The sequence below is a fragment of the Salvelinus alpinus genome, chromosome 21 (assembly GCF_045679555.1).
Source record: "Salvelinus alpinus chromosome 21, SLU_Salpinus.1, whole genome shotgun sequence".
NCBI classification, from domain to species: Eukaryota; Metazoa; Chordata; class Actinopteri; order Salmoniformes; family Salmonidae; genus Salvelinus; species Salvelinus alpinus.
The window spans coordinates 26,547,061-26,569,460 of record NC_092106.1 but is presented as its reverse complement, the minus strand read 5'-3'; the positions used below and the strand labels follow the sequence as shown (position 1 = coordinate 26,569,460).

At 43.6% G+C, this 22,400-nt stretch overlaps 1 protein-coding gene across 13 annotated transcripts in view; it reads right to left on the bottom strand.

Moving 5' to 3' along the window:
• Positions 1-22,400, bottom strand: part of LOC139548140 (Friend leukemia integration 1 transcription factor-like) — a 59,173-nt gene that overhangs the window by 5,734 nt on the left and 31,039 nt on the right. For 5 of the 13 annotated variants that reach the window (XM_071357559.1, XM_071357561.1, XM_071357562.1 and 2 more), the window contains 4 exons: positions 14,796-15,007; positions 14,301-14,458; positions 13,356-13,559; positions 6,668-6,736 (listed from right to left, as the gene is read on the bottom strand). In XM_071357559.1, the coding sequence (XP_071213660.1) occupies positions 6,668-6,736; positions 13,356-13,559; positions 14,301-14,458; positions 14,796-15,007 (643 nt within the window). The other 8 variants (XM_071357569.1, XM_071357570.1, XM_071357566.1 and 5 more) reach the window with 8 other exon arrangements.

The window sequence follows — 22,400 nt, the reverse complement described above, 5'->3', positions numbered from 1 at the left end:
GACATATAGCTGATATAATGTACTACTAATATGACATATAGCTGATATAATGTCCTACTAATATGACATATAGCTGATCTAATGTACTACTAATATGACATATAGCTGATATAATGTCCTACTAATATGACATATAGCTGATATAATGTACTACTAATATGAAATATAGCTGATATAATGTCCTACTAATATGACATATAGCTGATATAATGTACTACTAATATGACATATAGCTGATATAATGTCCTACTAATATGACATATAGCTAATATAATGTACTACTAATATGACATATAGCTGATATAATGTCCTACTAACATGACATATAGCTGATATAATGTCCTACTAATATGAAATATAACCGATGTAATGTCATACATTATAATGACTATAAAAATCTTTTAATGTTAAAATTGTCATGTCACCAGTGTTTTTACGCTTGGTTACATAAGTGGTGATCATATAAGGCCCTGCTGAGTTCAACATCAGCAAGACACAGCAGGTGTCTAACGTGAAGACGTAAGATTCTAGATCGTAGTGTGTGTGTGGGTGTGTGTCACGTTACATATACAGCCAATGTGACAGCTAGAACATAACATGCTTCACAGTGGTGATGCAGACACCCGTCTTTTACAGGAGGTCTTGACACAACTAACCTTCCAACACCCCATAATGTGGCTCCCTCTGACTCATCAGTGACCTCAGCATCTAGAACTGGTTGAGATCCATGTCATGGCTTCTCTAAACATTATCCAACACTGCCCTCTACTGGTCAGAAGCATGCTAATCTTATATAACAAACATTTGGAAATGCAGAGTTTCCACTGGTTTACTTCAACCAACATTGAATAAATCAAAATGCACGTCCACTTTAGTGTTGAGTACTTCTCAACCACAAACTTGATTCAAAGCTGTAATAGAAAAAAACACTCTGGCTTTCTAGAAGGCAATATCACTAGAAAGTGTTTTATTGTCTCTCATAAATTATAAATCTATAATGAAAATTGGAAAACATTTCGCATTTAATCACATCTCGGAACACTTTCACAGGATGTTATTTAAACTTATTTCCTTTTACTCATGTGTGTTTGTGCTTTATAAAAGTATTGGATGAAATACCACAGTTTGCCATCACAGCAGCAAGATGTGTGACCTGTTTCCACAAGAAAAGGGCAACCAGTGAAGAACAAACACCATTGTAAAAACAACCTATATTTATGTTTATTTATTTTCCCTTTTGTAATGTAACTATTTGCACATAATATGACATTTGTAATGTCTTTATTCTTTTGGAACTTTTCTGAGTGTAATGTTTACTGTTCATTTTTATTGTTTATTTAACTTTTGTTTATTATCCAGTTCACTTGCTTTGGCAATGTTAACATATGTTTCCCATGCCAATAAAGCCCTTAATTGAATTGAGAGAGAGAGAGAATAACAGTCGGGGTCTCAGCAGAGGCGGTCAGGTCCATGCTGCAGTGGGCTGGTGGGATAGTCTAGGAGCAACGACTGGAGGAGGGAGAGTCCTAAGAGAGTTGTGTTTCCTGCCTGCCTCGCCTGCAGACAACCCCTCTTTGTTTTACTGCCCCCCCCCCCCCCCCCCCCTCTGTGAAAAAAAACATACAGGGGCTACCTCCTTCCAAAAGAAGTGTCACAAACAGAAGGGGTGAGAGAGAGAGAGAGAGAGAGAGAGAGAGAGAGAGAGAGAGAGAACCAAGAGACCCAGGCAGACGAAACACAACATTGGAATGTGAAAAGAAAACAATGGCGTTGTATCCCGCCACTGTCTGATGAAGAGTGGAGGAGGTGGTTGGATAGACTACGCTCGGCTCTTTTGACATGAGAGAGGGTCACATCCCTGCAATATCCTCATATTAAGGGTTCACCGCTATAGACAGTGGGGAAGTTCCTATACCTTATTCGATTAGGGTCTGAGTCAGACCAGAGGGGCAGGGGTGGACATGAGACGTAAGTGGAGCACCATTCAGCAGAGGAGATGAGAGGAGAGGAGAGATGAGGAGCCAAGAGGAGGAGAGGAGAGGTGGGGAGAGGAGAGGAGAGTGGGCAGCCAGGCAGACAGACTGGGAAGGACGACCAGAGTCCAGATGAGCACAGCAGGTCAGGAACACAGTCAGCCATGCAAACTCAACAGACACCCCAGAAGTATGGCACATCGGAGTCCCTCTCCCTCTTTTTCCAGGCTCTCTCTGAGTGGAGCCAGTTTCCACTCTGGGCTGGGGTGTGGTGCAACACTCACTCGTCCTGGGAGACTTGACTGCAGACCAGCTATTCAAAACAAGGGCTGAGAACCAGCGAGAGAGAAGTCTAGTCATGGACCACTTTTAACCCACAGTCTCAGCCAAAGACACAGACTCAGACAGAGCAGGGTTTTTATACTGTATACAGGTGTTTTAAAAGCCATCTGTGTGAGAAAAGAAAATAGGTATTTGAGGAAGAGGCAGATGCCAATCTTTAGCATACACAATGGACATACAATGAATAGAGTACTGTATGTATGCCTGGCTATACTGTACAACCAATGTAAATCAGCAGTCCTCCACTTGGGAGGCCATAGAGGGAAAGATAAAAGACAAAGAATAGCCCATCAATCTCTAAAGCTTCCCTCTCTGTGAACACTGAGGAGCCATGTGGTAAATCACTGAATCTCCAAACTATCTCCCTGTACCCTTTAGCTCAACACACATGCAAGCAAACACATGAACACACACACACACTTTTCATGGCTGCTGCATTCCATGTTTTATTTGCTAACTTTTATTCATAACCTAGCTTTTTACACCAGACAGTCTGGAAAAGATTTGGAGGTCTCCTGCTGAATAACGGTGCTTACTATACCCTGAGAGAGCTGAGATGGTATGTGACCCTTTTCTACAGGCAATATGACTGTGAACATCTGGCGATAGAAAGTTGATAAAAGTCTCAATGCTGGCATTTCTTGAAGCAAAAGGAGCACTGTTATTATGGTAGCCCATAATAGAAATCACTTCTGTGTGTTGGGGAAATGGTGTTGAGGGGAGATCACCTGCTAGGTCTGCCATTCAGAATACCTGCCACTGACAACCAGGAAGAATCGGGCAGAGGTGACACTGCAGAATCTTATTGAGCATGTCTATTGTTGTTTGTCTATGTCTATTGTCTAAAACTCCCAAAATAAAATAAAAATCTCATCGAGCATGCCCATTGGCCTGATGGTATGAACCAGGGTGAGAACGGTGAAGCTCAGCGGTGGAATAGAACAGTGAAGCTCAGCGGTGGAATAGAACAGTGACGCTCAGCGGTGGAATAGAACAGTGACGCTCAGCGGTGGAATAGAACAGTGACGCTCAGCGGTGGAATAGAACAGTGAAGCTCAGTGGTGGAATAGAACAGTGACGCTCAGCGGTGGAATAGAACAGTGACGCTCAGCGGTGGAATAGAACAGTGAAGCTCAGTGGTGGAATAGAACAGTGAAGCTCAGCGGTGGAATAGAACAGTGAAGCTCAGCGGTGGAATAGAACAGTGAAGCTCAGTGGTGGAATAGAACAGTGAAGCTCAGTGGTGGAATAGAACAGTGAAGCTCAGCGGTGGAATAGAACAGTGAAGCTCAGCGGTGGAATAGAACAGTGAAGCTCAGTGGTGGAATAGAACAGCATAGCTCAGTGGTGGAATAGAACAGTATAGCTCAGTGGTGGAATAGAACAGTATAGCTCAGTGGTGGAATAGAACAGCATAGCTCAGTGGTGGAATAGAACAGTGAAACTCAGCGGTGGAATAGAACAGCATAGCTCAGTGGTGAAATAGAACAGCATAGCTCAGTGGTGGAATAGAACAGTGAAGCTCAGTGGTGGAATAGAACAGCATAGCTCAGTGGTGGAATAGAACAGCATAGCTCAGTGGTGGAATAGAACAGTGAAGCTCAGTGGTGAAATAGAACAGTGAAGCTCATTGGTGGAATAGAACAGCATAGCTCAGTGGTGGAATAGAACAGTGTAGCTCAGCGGTGGACTAGAGGGAACAGAACAGTGTAGCTCAGCGGTGGACTAGAGGGAACAGAACAGTATAGCTCAGCGGTGGACTAGAGGGAACAGAACAGTGTAGCTCAGCGGGGTACTAGAGGGAATAGAACAGTGTAGCTCAGCGGTGGAATAGAACAGTGTAGCTCAGCGGTGGAACAGAACAGTGTAGCTCAGCGGTGGACTAGAGGGAACAGAACAGTGTAGCTCAGCGGTGGACTAGAGGGAACAGAACAGTGTAGCTTAGCGGTGGACTAGAGGGAACAGAACAGTGTAGCTCAGTGGTGGACTGGAGGGAACAGAACAGTGTAGCTCAGCGGTGGACTGGAGGGAACAGAACAGTGCAGCTCAGCGGGGTACTAGAGGGAACAGAACAGTGCAGCTCAGCGGTGGACTGGAGGGAACAGAACAGTGTAGCTCAGCGGGGTACTAGAGGGAACAGAACAGTGCAGCTCAGCGGTGGACTGGAGGGAACAGAACAGTGTAGCTCAGCGGGGTACTAGAGGGAACAGAACAGTGTAGCTCAGCGGTGGACTGGAGGGAACAGAACAGTGTAGCTCAGCGGGGTACTAGAGGGAACAGAACAGTGTAGCTCAGCGGGGTACTAGAGGGAACAGAACAGTGCAGCTCAGCGGTGGACTGGAGGGAACAGAACAGTGTAGCTTAGCGGGGTACTAGAGGGAACAGAACAGTGTAGCTCAGCGGGGTACTAGAGGGAACAGAACAGTGCAGCTCAGCGGTGGACTGGAGGGAACAGAACAGTGTAGCTCAGCGGGGTACTAGAGGGAACAGAACAGTGTAGCTCAGCGGGGTACTAGAGGGAACAGAACAGTGCAGCTCAGCGGTGGACTGGAGGGAACAGAACAGTGTAGCTCAGCGGGGTACTAGAGGGAACAGAACAGTGTAGCTCAGCGGGGTACTAGAGGGAACAGAACAGTGCAGCTCAGCGGTGGACTGGAGGGGTGTGTTAAACATTTATTAGTCTCTTCCTCTCTCCCTACCTAGATACACCCTTTTCCTGTGAGCCAGGATATCACTGTTATTGCAGCCTGTTCTCATGTACTGTATGTGGTGGTGACTTCACGGTCCACATGTAAAGGATATGTACCTCATTTCACAGACACTAATATAGGCTTAGGCGGGTCTGACGCACCAAGTCTGGAACCAACGGGACCCTGAACAGCTTCTACCCCCAAACCATAAGACAGCTAAATAGTTCATTAAATAGTTAACCAAATAGCTGCCTGGACTACCTGCATTGACCCTTTTTGGACTAACTTTTTTGACTCATCATACGCTGCTGCTACTGTTTACTATCTGCCACTTTATTCCTAGTTATACAGTATGAACATATCTGCCTCAATTACCACATCGACTCGGTACTGGTACCCTGTGTATATAGCCAAGTATATAGCCAAGTATTATGACTCTGACGAACACCCATAGTACATGTCGGTTGTTTTGCTCTAGTACGTCCACAGGCCTCACAAAACTCATCTGAAGGTCCCCCGGTGCCAGTTGAAAAAATGTATGGAAGTCTATATGGAGACTGTTTAGTTCCAAGAATCAGGGTTTATATCTCTCAGATATAGGACACACACTTCAGAACAAACTTCCTTTAGATATTTATTTTGGGACTGTTGTGAATCTGTTGTTCAATGCGTTTGTATGGGCTTTTTTTATACTTCAAGGGGTATTCCAATTCAAAATCAAATAGCCACATGGTCCTTGGTATGACCTTCTTAAAACAAGCAATTCCATATAGCTTAGTAGAACCCCCCCCCCCAGACATGGCTTAGACTGTTATGGGTTTTTTAAATAGATTCAGAGGTTTTTAGGAACAATAAGTTCACATTTTAGCTGTCTGCAAAAAAAACTGTCTTGCAGCGACCTGTTCGGAAAGAATGAACAAGCCTCATAAACACCAAACACAGAATGCTAATCTACACATTAAAACACTGAACAGTGACCTACACCGCTCCCAAACCCGCACAAATACAAATCCCTCCTAAAACCTTTCCTCCCCACCAACACATGTTCCCTCCTTGATTGAGTCAAAGTTGTGAAAACAAAAACAACTCATCTCCCTTTCTGTCTCCTTCTCTCTGTTTGCATTGTGGCTGAACCACCTGTCCTTTAAATACACCCCTCCACAAAAATGACCTTAGACGTTCTATCTCCCTGAGCCCCCCACCCTATCCTGCTTTATCTCCTCCTGTGGATAGTGAGTTTAGCCACGGCGTGCCTTTTGTCTTGCTAATTCCCTTCCATTCTGAGGTGGCACTCACTTTCCCCCATGTGCAGGTAGGCCATGAATAGCACAGCCTGGGGTAGCGATGCCTGGTATTATTCCCCTGTCCAAAAGATTCACCTGTTAATAACTGCGTCTCTGCCTGGTGCTGCCAGGACCTGGGTCTCGGGGCAGCTGCTGCCTCTGTGGCAGCAGACAGAGAGGAGCATGCCGTGGCTCTATTGTTTTGGCTAAATGATCATGCTAAATGAGAACACTCTTTCTGTCCTTTATCTCTCTCAACATATACCTGGCTCTCTTCGATACAGGAAACATAGTCCCCTATAAAAACACCTCTGAAATAGAAAACAGTTGCCCATATTTAAAGTTAGCAGTAAGATTTTGGAAGATAATGCTGTCCTACCTTCTTTGGCAGCCAGGCTTGGAGACTGATCCATGTGAGATGGAGTGTTGTAGGATAATGATGAGCTACCTGCAACATGCCAGATAGGCACAACGTCAGAGCAGTATGATTTTAAAGTTCACAGTTATCTGTGCATAGGGCATGATTAATAAAAAATACTGGCTAATAGGTTATACAGTATAGTATACTAATTCAAGTAATTCATTTTAATGATTCATTATTCATTATACACTGAGTGTATAAAACATTAGGAACACATGCTCTTTCCATGACATAGACTGACCAGGTGAATCCAGGTGAAAGTTATGATCCCTTATTGATGTCACCTGTTAAGTCCACTTCAATCAATGTATGAAGGCGAGGAGAGAGGTTAAAGAACGATTTTTAAGCCTTGAGACATTTGAGACATGGATTGTGTATGTGTGCCATTCAGAGGGTGAATGGGCAAGACAAAATATTTAAGTGCCTTTGAACAGGGTATGGTAGTAGGTTTCAGGCGCACCGGTTTGAGTGTGTCAAGAACGTCAATGCTGCTGGGGTTTTCATGCTCAACCGTTTCCACGAAGGGTATATCAAGAATGGTCCACCACCCAAAGGATATCAAGCTAACTTTACACAAATGTGGGAAGCATTGGATTCAACTCAATATTAGGAATGTGTTCCTAATGTTTTGTACACTCAGTGTACAACGGTTAGCAGTGAGTAGTAACACTGGCCAATACCCAGAGGGTGGCAGTAAGAAGATCATTGATTTCTGTAAGTAGATCTCAATTTCCTTTCATTTGAGATGCCTCTTAAAATTATACTTAAAAATTGCCCATAAAGAATCGACCTAGCAATATTTTAATATGTAATCCTTTAAACTCGGAACGCTGTGCTGAGTCAACAATTCCACCAAAAACCTCCTGACTATTAAAGTCCAGAAACCAAGACTATAGTATGTATAATAGCATGATTGCTTTTCATTTCACCTTATAGAGCAGAACTGTCTGCATTCCTCTGCTGACACAAGCAGCACCAAAACGCTCTCTTCATTTTAGCTGCATAAATCAGAGAGGAAAAACAGACCAAAAATGCACTGGGAAAACACCAGTGCTACTACTGCTATGGAGAGTGTAAGATTGAATACAAAGACTACTACTATGGGGAGTTGCTAGTTAGGAAGGAACTCTAGGAGCTTTTCTGAATGGGCAGGAGGAGATGGAGAGATGAATAACAGTATAGGCTACAGCTTGGGAAGCCTTGGAGTGGCGTGCCTTAGCTCATTTTGGAGGGTGTAGGGGAATGAGAGGGCCCACAGCAAGGCAGATCTGGGGGCTGTTATTAGGGGGGCTGGTGGAGGGGGGCTCTACACACAAATTCTAACCCCCACCCCATTCCCACTCCACCCCAGCCCACCCCACCCCAAGGCTCTGGTCCTGATTTGGACCTGGGGCCGCTGAACAGGGGAAGCATTGTGTGAGATAGGGTCCCTGCACAGCAATCAAACGCAGCTCCCCATACAAACATTATTCCACACTCTCAGTGTAAGCGCACGGGGCAGACACGGCACCGACTCATCCTCAGGGAGAGTAAGAGAAGTAGAGAAAGAGAGGGAGAGGGAGGGAGAGGGAGAGGGAGAGGGAGAGGGAGAGGGAGAGGGAGAGAGAGAGAGAGAGAGAGAGAGAGAGAGAGAGAGAGAGAGAGAGAGAGAGAGAGAGAGAGAGAGAGAGAGAGAGAGAAAAAGGGGTAGGGTAAACCCCTCCCCTACTACGTTCCACATGGGGGCCGCCCCAGAGAAAACAGATCCAAAAGAGAACACTGGGACCGCTATTATAAGGAAGAGAGAGAGAGAGAGAGAAATGGGGAACGCCAACACTGACACTTTAGGCAAGGGAGGCTTGGCTACACCGCCTATTTATTTGGACGTGCTCTTCACCCTTGAAAAACAAACACTTCCCAGTAATCTGACTGCACAGTGGGATGACTGGCTAATGTTCAGCCTCCTCCAACCAAGCAACATCTGCCCAGAGTCTGTTCCTCTATTACATAATACCTCCAAGAGCATTGTTTTATTTTCTTTCTTTTCAATGAATGATGACTCTTTAAAATGCCCCCTGTCCTTCAATCCTCCGTCTTGACACACCATAATATTGACAGACATCCCTGTGAGATGGTTAGACGTCATTGGCCTTTGCTGAGTCCTGGCTTGTTGTTGATCCTACCAAGCTAAAATCTATACTACCCCCTCAAACATGTACATACCCATTTCTCCATCAACAAACTGAGGGGCACCCACGTGGGCGGTGAGACCAGTGCCCCTTAAAAGGAGGCCTAGGAGACCCCATTCACTAGACTTAATTAGCCCAGTTCCCTGTCCAATCCAAACCAACCAGAGGTGCTGTGTAATGGTACCTAACAGCTAACAACAGAGGCAGGCAGACAGGCCTCTGAGCCCCTACACTGGAGTGCTAATCTGCCAATAGAAAGAGCTAATGCAGGGAGACCTCCATAAAAACCTAAAGAGAGAGAAAGAGAGAGAGAGACTGGCTGCAAAGGAGAGCACTCCAGACCACCTTTTCCTCTGCAGCCTTCAGCCCAGATGTTTATGGTCTGCATAAACTATTGAGGGCTTGAGAATTTCCCCACTCTGCACCAGCAGCAGCAGTAGGATCAGGAGCAGAGGCAGCCCGGGAGGCTGGATCAGGAGCATAGGCAGCCTGGGAGGCTGGATCAGGAGCAGACACAACCTGGGATGCTGGAGGCTGGACAGGAGCAGAGGCAGCATGGGTGGCTGGAGGCTGGATCAGGAGCAGAAGCAGCCTGGGAGGCTGGGAGCCCAAACTTATCACTTTCTCCACTCCCTCCTGTAAATCCATCCAGCCACAGTCAGCCACACAGAGCAGACCAGACCAGAGCAGGGACAGCTGGGAAAGAAAGCAATGCAGCTATTCTCCTATGGCACTCAATCAAAGCCACTTCAGGCCATTTCCACGCACTTCAATAAAAACTCCCACTCTTTCTTTCTCTCTTTTTCTCTCTCTCCCCCCTTTCTCCTGTCTCTGTGTCTGAGGATACAGTCTCTACTTGATGGAGGTTTCACTGTTCTGTGCTTGGTTTGTTCCAGCACATGTGGTATCAAACCGACCTACATGGGTGCAATAAAGTAAACAGTCCGCAGTCCCTCCCTGACAGACTAATTTGAACAAATTCTCAAATTGCACCCCAAATTGAAAGCACATTGCAGAAAAGGCGGCCATCGCGTATAAAAATCTGGATAAGTGACCAACTATGGGGCCAAAATAATGCACAGGCAACCACCCTTATTACTGTTCACAGCTGGAGCCAGAGATTCAGATATGTGCAGAATGTCTTGCTGGCATGTGCATTTATTATATTACTCCCTGTGTGACTAAGAGTAATCAGACAGGTGTGTGATGTTACTGTTAGCTTATAGCCGCAGGGAGGGGAAATGTCCATGCCCTTTTCTGGCCTACAGTGAACAAGCTTAATGACACTGAAGAATGTTAATCAGAGTTTCAATAAACCGACCCCAAAGTAACACACATGGTGTACACAGATGTGTATGAAATTATTCCAGCTCGTCGTCGGGTTGGAAAGAGTGTGGAGGGGGGAGGATGGGAGAGGGTGAGGCATCAGACTGCCTGTAATCACTAAACACTTCCAGGCCTCTCCCTCTCCTTTTCCCTCTCCTTCTATATGTGTGTCTGAGTCTGAACCGAGAGCTCGGCTCCGCTCCAGCTCTCCCTGTGAGTGAAGCCAGTGGTCTGCATTCTGGATGGGCTAGCTCCTTGTCTGTGATTATGTTTGTTTGTGCTGCAGGGGGGAAGAGATCGGCTTCAGTTTCCAGGATAAACCCTGGAAGCTCTCCACCCTCTTCCAACGTCGTGCCTTTACTAACACAGTTCCTCCCACCTCAACCTGAGCCCCCCTCCCAATATATGCCATAGTGCTGCTCATTTCTCAAAAGGCCTGCCACTGGTCAGCCAGGCACGGGACGAGGAGAGAGCATTTGTCTCATGGCTTGGGAAGGGGTCCAAAACAATTTCAATGGCCGAGCGGAGGATTCCGAAACATCTCTTCTGTTTCCAAAACACACAACAACTAAATCAAAGGAATTGTGGGGGGGGGGGGGGGGGGAGATGCAGTGCAGCACGCCTAAGCCAGGCTAAGTCCCGCAGCAACCGTTCCTAATGAAAACTGCTCTGCAGAGAGGGCCCGGTGGTGGTCAGTCAGACACACAGAGCCTCCAGTCCATGCTGCATTGTAACACAATGGGGCTGTTATACTCACGGCAGCCATCCCCATTCCCTGGACCCAGACGCCACGCACAGCACAGAGAAAACTGTTGACACCCACGGAATTAAGTTCCCATTACATCACAGCAAGACCCATCACAATTTTAAAGAGAAATGTTAAACCATTAGTAAACCATTTGGGGCTCCACCCAAATGGTGGAGTTTTGCAGCCGCAGCTGCTATTCTTGCAGTACAGTGCAAACAGCAGAGGATAACCGTCATACATACAGTAGAGGGTGAGATATATTTACTGGTTTACTGAAATAACAGATTTTATGGATGGCCTCCAACATTATGGCTTAGTATGTTTTGTGATGGCCATCCACCAACTCCATACAATGCAGTGGATGTCTATAAAACCTGAACTATACAGCACAGCACAGAATGGTACACAGTCCAGATGATCTGTACGCTATGCCAGATGCTGCCTGTCCTCCTGATATCTTGCGTATAGATGGAATTTGCATTATGGTGCAGAGAAACCTTGTTTCTTTACAGCCGTGTCTCGCTGCCAAAACATGCGAGGTCGTAATGTACAAAAGGCCTTCCAATTAATCAGCAAAGCTGCCTCCATTGTATATTACAGATACACTTCCTATGCTCTGCTGAACACACAGACCTCACTTGCTCGTGTGATTCCTGAGGCAATGCACCTGGGCTTCATCTTACTGTGGCATATGTGGAATAAGGCACGCCTAAGTGGAGGGAGAGCGGGTTACAGTCCAGAGATGATGGTTATCTACAGGGAAAAAACTCTTAAGTCCTCATGGCTGCAATGGCTGTATGTGCCAAGGCCTGCAGGGTGACCATTTTGGAGAAATGGGGTCCAGGTTTCCAGTAAGGCTGTATCATTGTCTGGCGACTGTAAAATGATGACTATGGTGACAAAACACAGTGAGTCATGTTATTCCCCTTGGTTTGGCATTCTTACCCTCAGTTGACATCCAAAAACAGGGGCGATGGGCTGAGAAACAGACTGAAATGTCTGTACTATTTAAGCCTCCTCTACTCTTTATGAAAAGCCAATCCAGGCAAAATACCAATGTAAAACATTGCAAACGGGTAAACCACGTTTTGTGGCATTCTCACATACCCGGGTGAACGAGACTGGATGTACAGTATGTCAATGTGAGACTGCAGTACAAACTGTCTAATGGAAGAGACAGAGAACTTCTGTTTTGTCATCTTATCACTGTTTGTTGCGACATTGAGAAGAAAGATCACTAAGAAACTACAAGTCTACACCTCTATGATCCATCAGACATATACTGAACAAACATATAAACACAACATGCAACAATTATATGAACTGAGTTACAGTTCATATAAGAAAATCATTTAATTGAATCTATGGATTTCATATGACTGGGAATGCAGGTATGCATCTGTTGGTCACAGATAGATACCTTAAAAAAACAGTCAGTATCTGGTGTGACCAACATCTGCCTTATGCAGCACGACACATCTCCTTCGCATAGAGTTGATCAGGCTTTTGAGTGTGGCCTGTGGAATGTTGCCCAACTCCTAATCAATGGCTGTGTGAAGTTGCGGGATATTGGCGGGAACTGGAACACGCCGTCGTACATGTCATGCTCAATGGGTGACATATCTGGTGAGTATGCAGGCCATGGAATAACTGGGACAATTTTAGCTTTCAGAAATTGTATACAGATTCTTGCGACATGGGGCCGTCCATTATCATGGTGAAACATGAGTTGATGGCAGAGGATGAATGGCACGACAATGGCCCTCAAGATCTCATCACAGTATCTCTGTGCAGTCAAATTGCTATTGATAAAATTCATTGTCCATAGCTTATGCCTGCCCATAGCATAATCCCACCGCCACCATCGGGCACTCTGTTCACAAAGTTGACATCAGCAAACCGCTCGCGCACACAACGCCATACACGTGGACTGCGGTTGTGAGGCTGGTTGAACGTCCTGCCAAATTCTCTAAAACGACATTGTAGAGAAATTAAAATTAAATTCTCTGGCATCAGCTCTGGTGGACATTCCTGCAGTCAGCACGCCAATTGCACGCTCCCTCAAAACTTGAGACATCTATGGCATTGTGTTGTGTGACAAAACTGCACATTTTAGAGTGGCCTTTTATTGTCTCCAGCACAAGGTGCACCTGTGTAATGATCATGCTGTTTAATCATCTTCTTGATATGCCACACCTGTCAGGTGGATGGATTATCTTGGCAAAGAAGAAGTGCTCACTAACAGGGATGTAAACAAATTTGAGCACAACATTTTGGAGAAATAAGGTTTTTGTGCGTATGGAACATTTCTGTGTTCTTTTATTTTAGCTGAGACCAACACTTTACATGTTGCATTTATATTTTTGTTCAGTATAGATCAATTCAAATGGCTGCCAGAACTTACTTTCTCTGAGATAATTGAGATGAGAGAGCAGGACTTCAGCGTTGTACATGGTGGTGAGTCGGAGGAAGTCGTCCTTGCTCATCTTACACAGTTCCTTGCCGTCTGTGTTTTGGAGCATGGCCGTGTCCATCTCCAGCAGGCCATACTCCTTGATGGCCCACTCCAGCCACTGGCGGACATGATCCTGAGACCACAGCGATGGATCTGGAGGAAGACAAGGGGACATAGGTAATGTAAACACCACTGGACAATCTACTCTTTTCACAGTGATTGAGAATGCAATTCAAGTTTTAGTGTAATAATTATTTCCAAATTGGCTAATGTATTCATCTGTTATTGTCACTTGTTTATTTATCTAGTTATTCATTCATCCATCTTTCAATTAATTTATGTGACCCATCCTTTCCCAGATTGTGTAGCCTATGTAATCATACACCTGCATATATTCTACAGTATATCTGATGTACCATAAATCTCTTCCAAGACTGAAAGAGAGAATGTTTCCCAAAGCATTTATCCCTCATAAATAACACTATGTAATATGTGAATCAATTAGTTAATGTAAAGAGCTCTTTGACTGAACAGACCTCTGTTGCCTCTATGTGTTTAGTCATGCTCCCATGAGTAAGATAAAACATTACTAACAAAAGCATCAAAGATCCTTCACCCATGACCCAGCTAAATAGATCTGGGGCTAATAAAAACATTTCTACGACATCAGAAAATGAATGCCAATTGAGAGCCTGTTTATACGCCCGCCATCTGACTATGAAGAAACACTACTGAGAAATAAACATTTCTCACAGCCTAGAATGGAGAGTCATTTAACTTGTAGGTCTAGTTTATGAACAATTAATAACATGAGAAATAAAATAAAAATAATATGACATTTTTGTTAATTATAAAGAAATACCACGTGGTTTGTATCATAGAAGTCATTGTTACCTGCGGGGACGATGACTCTCCTCTCATTGATAGTCATGTTAGGGGGCGGAGCATTCTTCTCGTCCATGTAGCTTCCGTAACTCATCTGAGATGTGTCGTTGCCCCCCACCAGCTTATTGCATTTACCCCCCACACTGCAGTCCACTGGGGACTCCCTGCTGCACAGACACACAGTGTCAGTGTCAGGGAGAGACAAGACATCTTTATATTGTCTCAAAGTGTGTATTAAAGGGAGATGAAAATGTTTTGAAATATAGACAACCACAGGGCCAATGGAGTGGAGCTAGAGAGCCCAATGGAATGTAAGTGTCACTTTCTGCAGGTGGCCAAAAATCGTATTTAACTGTGCACAAGCAATTGTTATGATCAACTGTCCTTTTGAATCTAGACTAATCTATGGAACATCAACTCTAATCAGCAGAGATGAAGACATACAGGGACAAGACATACGAGCTGGAGTCTAGTGAGATGGACTGTGCATACTGCTGAACATACCTGGATCCATTGATCTGGTCATACTCTGTCTTGACATTGACTCGGACTGGCTGGTTAATCCACTCTTGCTGAGGGGGTAATGGGTGGATTTTGTGGGGCTGGACGTAGTCCTGTGTGCCAGATGCAGTCATGTCTGTTTTGGGTAGAGGGGCAGCAGCAGCGTAAGGAGGCTCGAACAGGGACTGGTCTTCACTCACCACTGACAGTGCCTCCTGTAGGCCAGAGGAGGAGCAGGTTATAGCGGGGCTCCTCTAGAACAACAGAGAGAACCTGTGATCTCACAACTTCAATCTCTCACTTGTTGTAGATACATTTTGTTTAGAGTAATTATGTGCAGTTATGTCTCATATCACAATCTGGCATCCTAAGTGGTTTGTGTATAGAGCAATTGGGCCTATTTAGCAACTACAGCTTCCTGTTGATGTTACCATGACTTCAAACATGACTACAATTCGGATGACTACTACACACAACAAGATCTAGTCTGAGTTTTCCTTCCACAGAGAAGGAACGGCAGCTGAAGACTCAACTGGATCAGCGATGTGGTCAGTTCTACATTGACAGCTCTGCTGGAGCAATGTACGTTTATTAAAGAAAACAAACGTCTCCACTGGAACACTCCTCTGTCTGTGTCCACGTGTTCCGTCTCATGCCTGGTAACTGATGCATGGAATACATATCAGATCAATCATTGTCAGAGATGTATATGGGCTAATGGGAATACAATACTTGCTATTCCAATGATGTGACATACAATAACCTATACACAGAGCCAAAGAGATGTAGAGTATGTATGAGATATACAGGTAAATGGCTGCCTGTATAGACTGGGGCAGCCTCTTAGCTAAATCAGTTTTCAACCCTCTGTTTACTATGAAATAAGGAGCTGGTGAGGCCTGCCTTGCCTCAGCTCTGTCAATGAATCATTTTAGTGAAACAAAGCAGTAGCAATAGAGACAAACTGATCTAGTCATTAAAGTTAAGCCATTTCAAGGATTATGCTCACGTCTGACACACATCTGATCTGATAGCATCTGATGTCACAGATTAGACAGAGATATCTGTAATCCTGGGGGATTAAAGATATGTTCAAAGATAACATACTAGATCAAGACAATGATGTGCCATTAGCACACAGTTCCTCCCCTGTCGAACAACAAAGTATGTACGCATCAAAACACGTCGGGCTTTGTTCATGAAATAGCAAACATGGATAAAAAAGGCTAGTAGTGCTACATTTCAATAAGTCCTAACAAGTGAAAAAGTGAAGCAGAGTTTGCCCTGGGACTGAAGTTCCAGTGATACATACAGTGGCCAGTCTGCTGTTTACAGCCTGTGTACTCATTTCCTGAGATGTCTATCTTGGGACGGGGATTTCTCTCTTCACCGCTAATCAGAAGAACACACATATTATATTCACGTACAGTACGTTTCAGCATACTAATGCTACAAAGTACATTCACTAACACTGACTGTATGTGTCTGTGATGTGTCAAAGGTTCCAAACTGACCAAGGTGACAGCTTTTGAGGCCATTCATTGGGAGGGCTGGAGGGATGATACTGTGAGACAGCATCAGATAACGCAGTCAGAGTTGGACAGACATACCTGTGATTTCATCAGTCAAACCATCATACTGTAGCTGGACACTGGCAGTCTGGCAGCCATATACCCTATCAGAGTGGTTTATACAGCAGCTGGCCAGGGCTGTGGATTATATGTTGAGAGCAGTGAGGGAATGTGCAGCTCTGCTATTATGGCTGTTGCACATTACATTTACACTGACATATCAGCCCCTGCCATGTAATCCATGATTGGCAAGTGGCATGTGCCGATCAAGATTACAGGTTTTAAAAATAGTGTGAATGTATGCACTTCCAAACAGTCTAACACACCACTCTGAGTCTATTTGGTATGTGTGTTCTGTATCAGTGTGGAACACACACACGGCCTATGGTACGGGTGGGACAGAGATACAGTTAATTGATCTACATTTGTCTCTTCTCAACATCTTGTGCCAACAACCCTGCCCATGTAGGCTATTCAAGTAGCCTACCATTTTTTTCTCTCAGGGAACAATAATAACCGCACTCCAAGTCTTGCTTTCTCTAAATTATTTACTGTACATATCAATCATTTAATTGTACATATGGTGCCATTATCATCTCAAAATAGTGTAATGTTGTTCACCACCCTCATTCATAAACTAACAGATCTTTCTAAACTCTTCTTGGGAAACTGACAGTGGAAGCTGCCACGTGCCTGGGCCACCACAGATGCTTTACAGCCAAACAGCCTGCCTGCAAATGCATCACGTCGCGTTTTTTTAAACTTCCAGACTGCACGGGTCTATTTTGTTGTCCACACACACCCATCAGCATCGTTGCGATTCAGGGTGCATTCCTGTCCTTTGTTTGAGGAGGAAAGGGAAACCTGTCAGGAAACCAGATTGTGTAAAACAGGAAGCTCTCATGGCTCGATAACCCCCCCCCCCCTTTGATGACTAAAGTCTGAATACAGTTAGTAGTCAATCAAATATACACACAGAGACATACACAGTCCTGATACATTTATAATAATGAGTTATTATTGTTGTTATAGTATTGTCATCAATACATGATCATTTAGGATAATATAAACAATCATTTCACAAGGGCTACATTTTTCTATTTTGCATGTTTGAGTATTAAACAATCACAAACCAGTCGGGTGAGAATGATTTAATATAAATTAAACATTTCTGTGCAGTCAACGCTTATACTGTTCAAAAACTTACACCACATCCAGCCGCCACTTCAACCACACAAACCAGCTTTTTTCAACCAGCAAAGAAAACACACTGACAGACAATACGTGTACATGGCAATTATAATAGTCCAGTTCGTTGGAAATAGGAGCAGAATAACTCGGCCGTGTCTACAGGACAACCGGCCATGTCTACTCAAACTCAAGACACAATACCGTGGTGTGAAATGCAGCGACCTAGCCATCAAACATCTGCATGGCAATGCATCTGGAATTTCAATACCGGAGGCTGCATGGCTAACCGAAGAACGCGCTTGAATACCCGTCCCTCAAAACTAAAATATGCACCCTCCCTATAATTAATTACTTTTTGTGTTCGATATAAGCATGAATACCCAGGTAAGCATGTGCGCCTTTTGTTAATAGTGAATTACAAGGAGATGCGCAGTTTTCGCTTCTCAATCAACCCGTGATATTTCCAAATTACATTTTGGCCATTGACAAGGCTACTAAAAATGGCAAATGTTCTACACTCTTTTTACAACCGAAAATATGCGTATAAAATCTATGGTTTTACGCACGGATTGTACTTCCTTGTATATCCTGCATAATAAACGACATGAACCACCAAAACACCATCATTAACGTTTTGAACCATGAACTGGGAAAGGATCCCCGGTCACCGTGCCACCACTATTGCGCAGCCACTTCTTTGACACATCATACATTACTTGACAAAGAAACGCACGTTCATCTAACAGTACAGCCATATATCGCCTACATATTGCTTAATCCCTCCTCATCACTATATCAACTGGAGAAATATAATTGCCCTACATTTTGTTATATAAATACATACTTTTCACTGAATAAAATAAGCACTTTAATTCCAGACGTAAGTCTACGCACTCGCATCCAACCAAATCTTATTTTCACTTTTAGAGTTTCCTAAAGGAAAAGGAAACTTCGGGATAAAGAGGAAAATAGAATGACATCTGGTTTACCGATTTCGGAGCAAAATAAAAAGCCGTTCATTGCCCAAAATTGTAGGCTACTACTCACAGACATAGCAACTCATGCTAAAAGGAGGCGCAACTCCGAAAAGCAAAGCTCTCACAAACTCGTACACCCCGTCCTCCACCCTTACCTTAATAGTTCCGTCCATTTTGCGCAATTTTCAGCGGACCCCAACAATATTCCAAACATGACACGCTCCTGAATTAATTCCAGCCCCCGATATATCTTAGAGAGAAACAGACAGTTAACCGGATGTTTTTTTCTCTACATTTGGGAAGGGAAGTCACCGCTTTCGAGAAGGAAGCTATGTGTGTCACTTCAAGCCCTGCCTTCATTGTAGTTCCAAAAAGCAGGATACTTGTCACAAAGAGATAAGCAGGGAAAACAATTGCGTGTACCCCCCCTGTTAATATTTTTACTCGGAAACTTTTATAGAATGGTTGCCAGCGTTATGCATATGTTGTTGTAGGCTACATTTGTGTATTTTTGATATCCAAAAGTCACAGACACTGGCGAATGAGTTTGTTTCAGCAATTCCATCGATATACAAGTATTATGTTACATTTACTTTACAATTAAAAAGTTATCATTTTAACCGCTATAGGCTGTTATGTGATTCCATTATGTTTTATAATCTCCGTATGTATTGCGTAAAAGCAATGCATGAAACATTTTTCCACAATTCTGATTTTACTGTAGCCCAAATCATTCCCAACACTATTAACTTCTTATATTCACGTTTCCACTGCGAGATGGATATATAAAATAGAGTTTCACTTTCAAAGCAGACAGATGTTTTCCTCGAGAGTGCTGATGAAATGAACTGTAAATCAAACCAAGAGGATTACGAACTTGAACTACCTGTGGCAAGGGTTGTTGCGATCTAGACTACTCTTTGTTATAGCCTTCCAAGCCTCTGTGAAGTTTTCCTAATAAAACCCAAGCACGCAGCGCCCCAGAGGCATAATATCAAGGTCTGCTCTACATGTGTGAGTCTGCATCAAACACAGGAGGGAATGATAATGGATTGTATATTTCCAAATATTGCTAAGGGGAACCCCGTCGGAAGTTTGGAGTTTAGTTAATGAGTAAATGTGTATGGTTTTCGTTAAAGTAATGATGAAGTGTACTTACTCCCATGTTATGTTACTACATTGTTATTACATTATTATAGGCTTCTAATATTATTTTGATTGTTGTTGTTGTTATTATTATTATTATTAGACCTAGGCTATAGTTGAAATACTTTCTTAGGCTACTGGACCCATGGACAAAAATCTCCAGTCCCCATCCCCAACCATTTTCCTCTACATTTGGAAATTGTCCTTGTCAATTCAGACACAATTTCAGCGCAATGCTAGACATGGAGCCAGCCCTGAACGTGACCAGACCAATGGGCTCTGCCTGGGGGAGAGGCCAGGCCACAGAGCGGCCAAACGGAGCCTGCGACGCTGTGACTGACAGACTGGCCGGCCTGTCTGCTCTCGACTTGGGGGTCTGTTGGGGGAGAGGCCCCCTCTATACCACCACATCTGGATCCTGCTTGGGGTCAAAGCTTCTCCTGCCTGAGGCCAATTCAGCCTCGTGTAATTAAGGGAGATACCTTGTTTAACTATTTAGTGGCCGTTACATTTTCTTATTCAACATTCCTGTTTTGGGTTTGTATTGGATTTAGGCCGAAAGAAAGTAGGCCGAATGAATGTCATGGTATACTATTCATTATAAACTGGGTGGTTCGAGGACTGAATGCTGATTGGCTGACAGCCGTGGTATATCAGACCGTATATCACGGGAAAGACAACACATTTACTTGTACTGCTCTAATTAGGTTAGTAACCCGTTTATAATAGCAATAATACACCTCGGAGGTTTGTGGTATATGGCCAATATACCAAGGCTAAAAAGGGCTGTATCCAGGCACTCCGCAATACCACACATCCTCGTGCGTTATTGCGTAATTATAGATTTCCTCCATCCGTTTGCAATAGCAGAGGGCATTGGTATGGCTTAGCGTTTTGAAAATAATAAATGTTTATTATTTTTAATAGACTGTTGGCTAGTAGGCCTAATAGTGAATTACTGTCATTTTATGGGCCATATAAGTAGGCCTATTTCAAATATGCCTAATACCCCGTAAAACGCAAACAAATCTTATGTGATTCGTTGACACCTGAGGTTACTTCAGGTATAATGTGACCAAATTCTGAAATCACATAGCACTATTGATTGAGTTGGTCACAGAGCCACAGTAACCGAGGCAAATCACTAACAAACTAAAGACTAAATAAGAGCAGGCTATAGCTAATCAAATTATTCACTCCATTACGCACGGAACGTGCATGCTTATGCAAAGAGAGTGGTAACAAATATTTTCGGAGGCCAATAAACAGATGCAAGTTGGTTTATACAGCGAACCACAGAACATCTGACTTGACGCTGAAATCTGACAGCCAGACATTTCCTACCACGAGCTGTGGGAAGCCATAGCACCTCCATTGGACAATACAATAAGTGGGTGGACAGCACTTGGGTTAGTTTCAGTTTATGCTCATCGTGAACTTATAGCACTTCACAACTTCGCATGCTTACAAATGTTCAATAATAGCCGATATAGGCCTAAACGTCTCCATTATGTTACCAAATGATCCAAGGCTAAATTATGACGGTGATCATTATGTCGTTATTATTATAGGTTTTCATTTGAATTATTAGGCAAGATTATTAGCCTACTGAAAGAGGCATATGTTTATATTATTCGTGAACAAATATTCATTCATAGGCCTAATGTTGTGACTTCTATAAATTAATTTATGTGACAAACGTTTTCGACCTATTATTCTAACCACTACATAGACATAGACATGTATCGGCCATTTAAGATTGTTCATTAGACTTGAGAGTTCTGGTAAGCTCCTTCTCTTTCTCGGGCAAAAATAAAGCCCAAGTAAAAATACTCTGGAAAAAAAAGCGGAGACCGAACGGTCTGGTCCCTTGCTCCGGGCCATAATTAATTTGAGATGTATTTTTATTGGAGAGCTCGAGTCTCGCCTGGCCTTAATCAAACAAAACCAATGCTAGACCACGAAGCAGAATATTTCTTACAAATTTGTCTCGAGACGTGCCTGGTTCACATTCTGAACAATCAATATCTTCCCCCAAATGCAACATAATTCAGTGCAGGTTTAGATTAAAACGAGGGCAATGTGATATTCATTGACCGGACGAACTTTGTGTTCAATATGGGTTGTTTAAGCAATCGTAAGCGTTCAATGGTTAACCTGAGAACACTTTACACAGGTTCCTGGATTTGTTTCCCCGTCATTGACTTGTTGTCTTATTTAGGGAGCAGAAAGGCTCATTTCAAAGCATATTTTCTCCTCAAACATTCCTTCCTTCCTGTTCAAGTCTCCCAAAACAAATCGGTAGTTGTTCAGAGAACTCAAGCAGTGTGGCCAGTGAAACCTTCTGCAGAGCGCTACAAACGGTATGGATGTATGAAAAGAGCCCTTATATGCAAAGGAAAATAAGTCGACAAAGCATAACAAGTCACTCTTGGAATATTTTGAGTATAAAGATATTATGAACGGCATGACTAAGCACAAATGTTCATTTTCATAAGCATACAGGCTCCGCCTATATGCAATTGGTCTTCGACGAATGATCTATGACAGAAAGACATGGCATCACATTTCCTATAGTATTTTAAAACAGCCAGATTCCCATAATAGCCTACGGAAATGTTGATGTGTTATGGTGAGCAGTCAATGACAGGTAGGCATACATTCCCATAATACATGGCGACTGCACTTACACTGATAGTTTCTTAAACGTAGGTTATGGCATG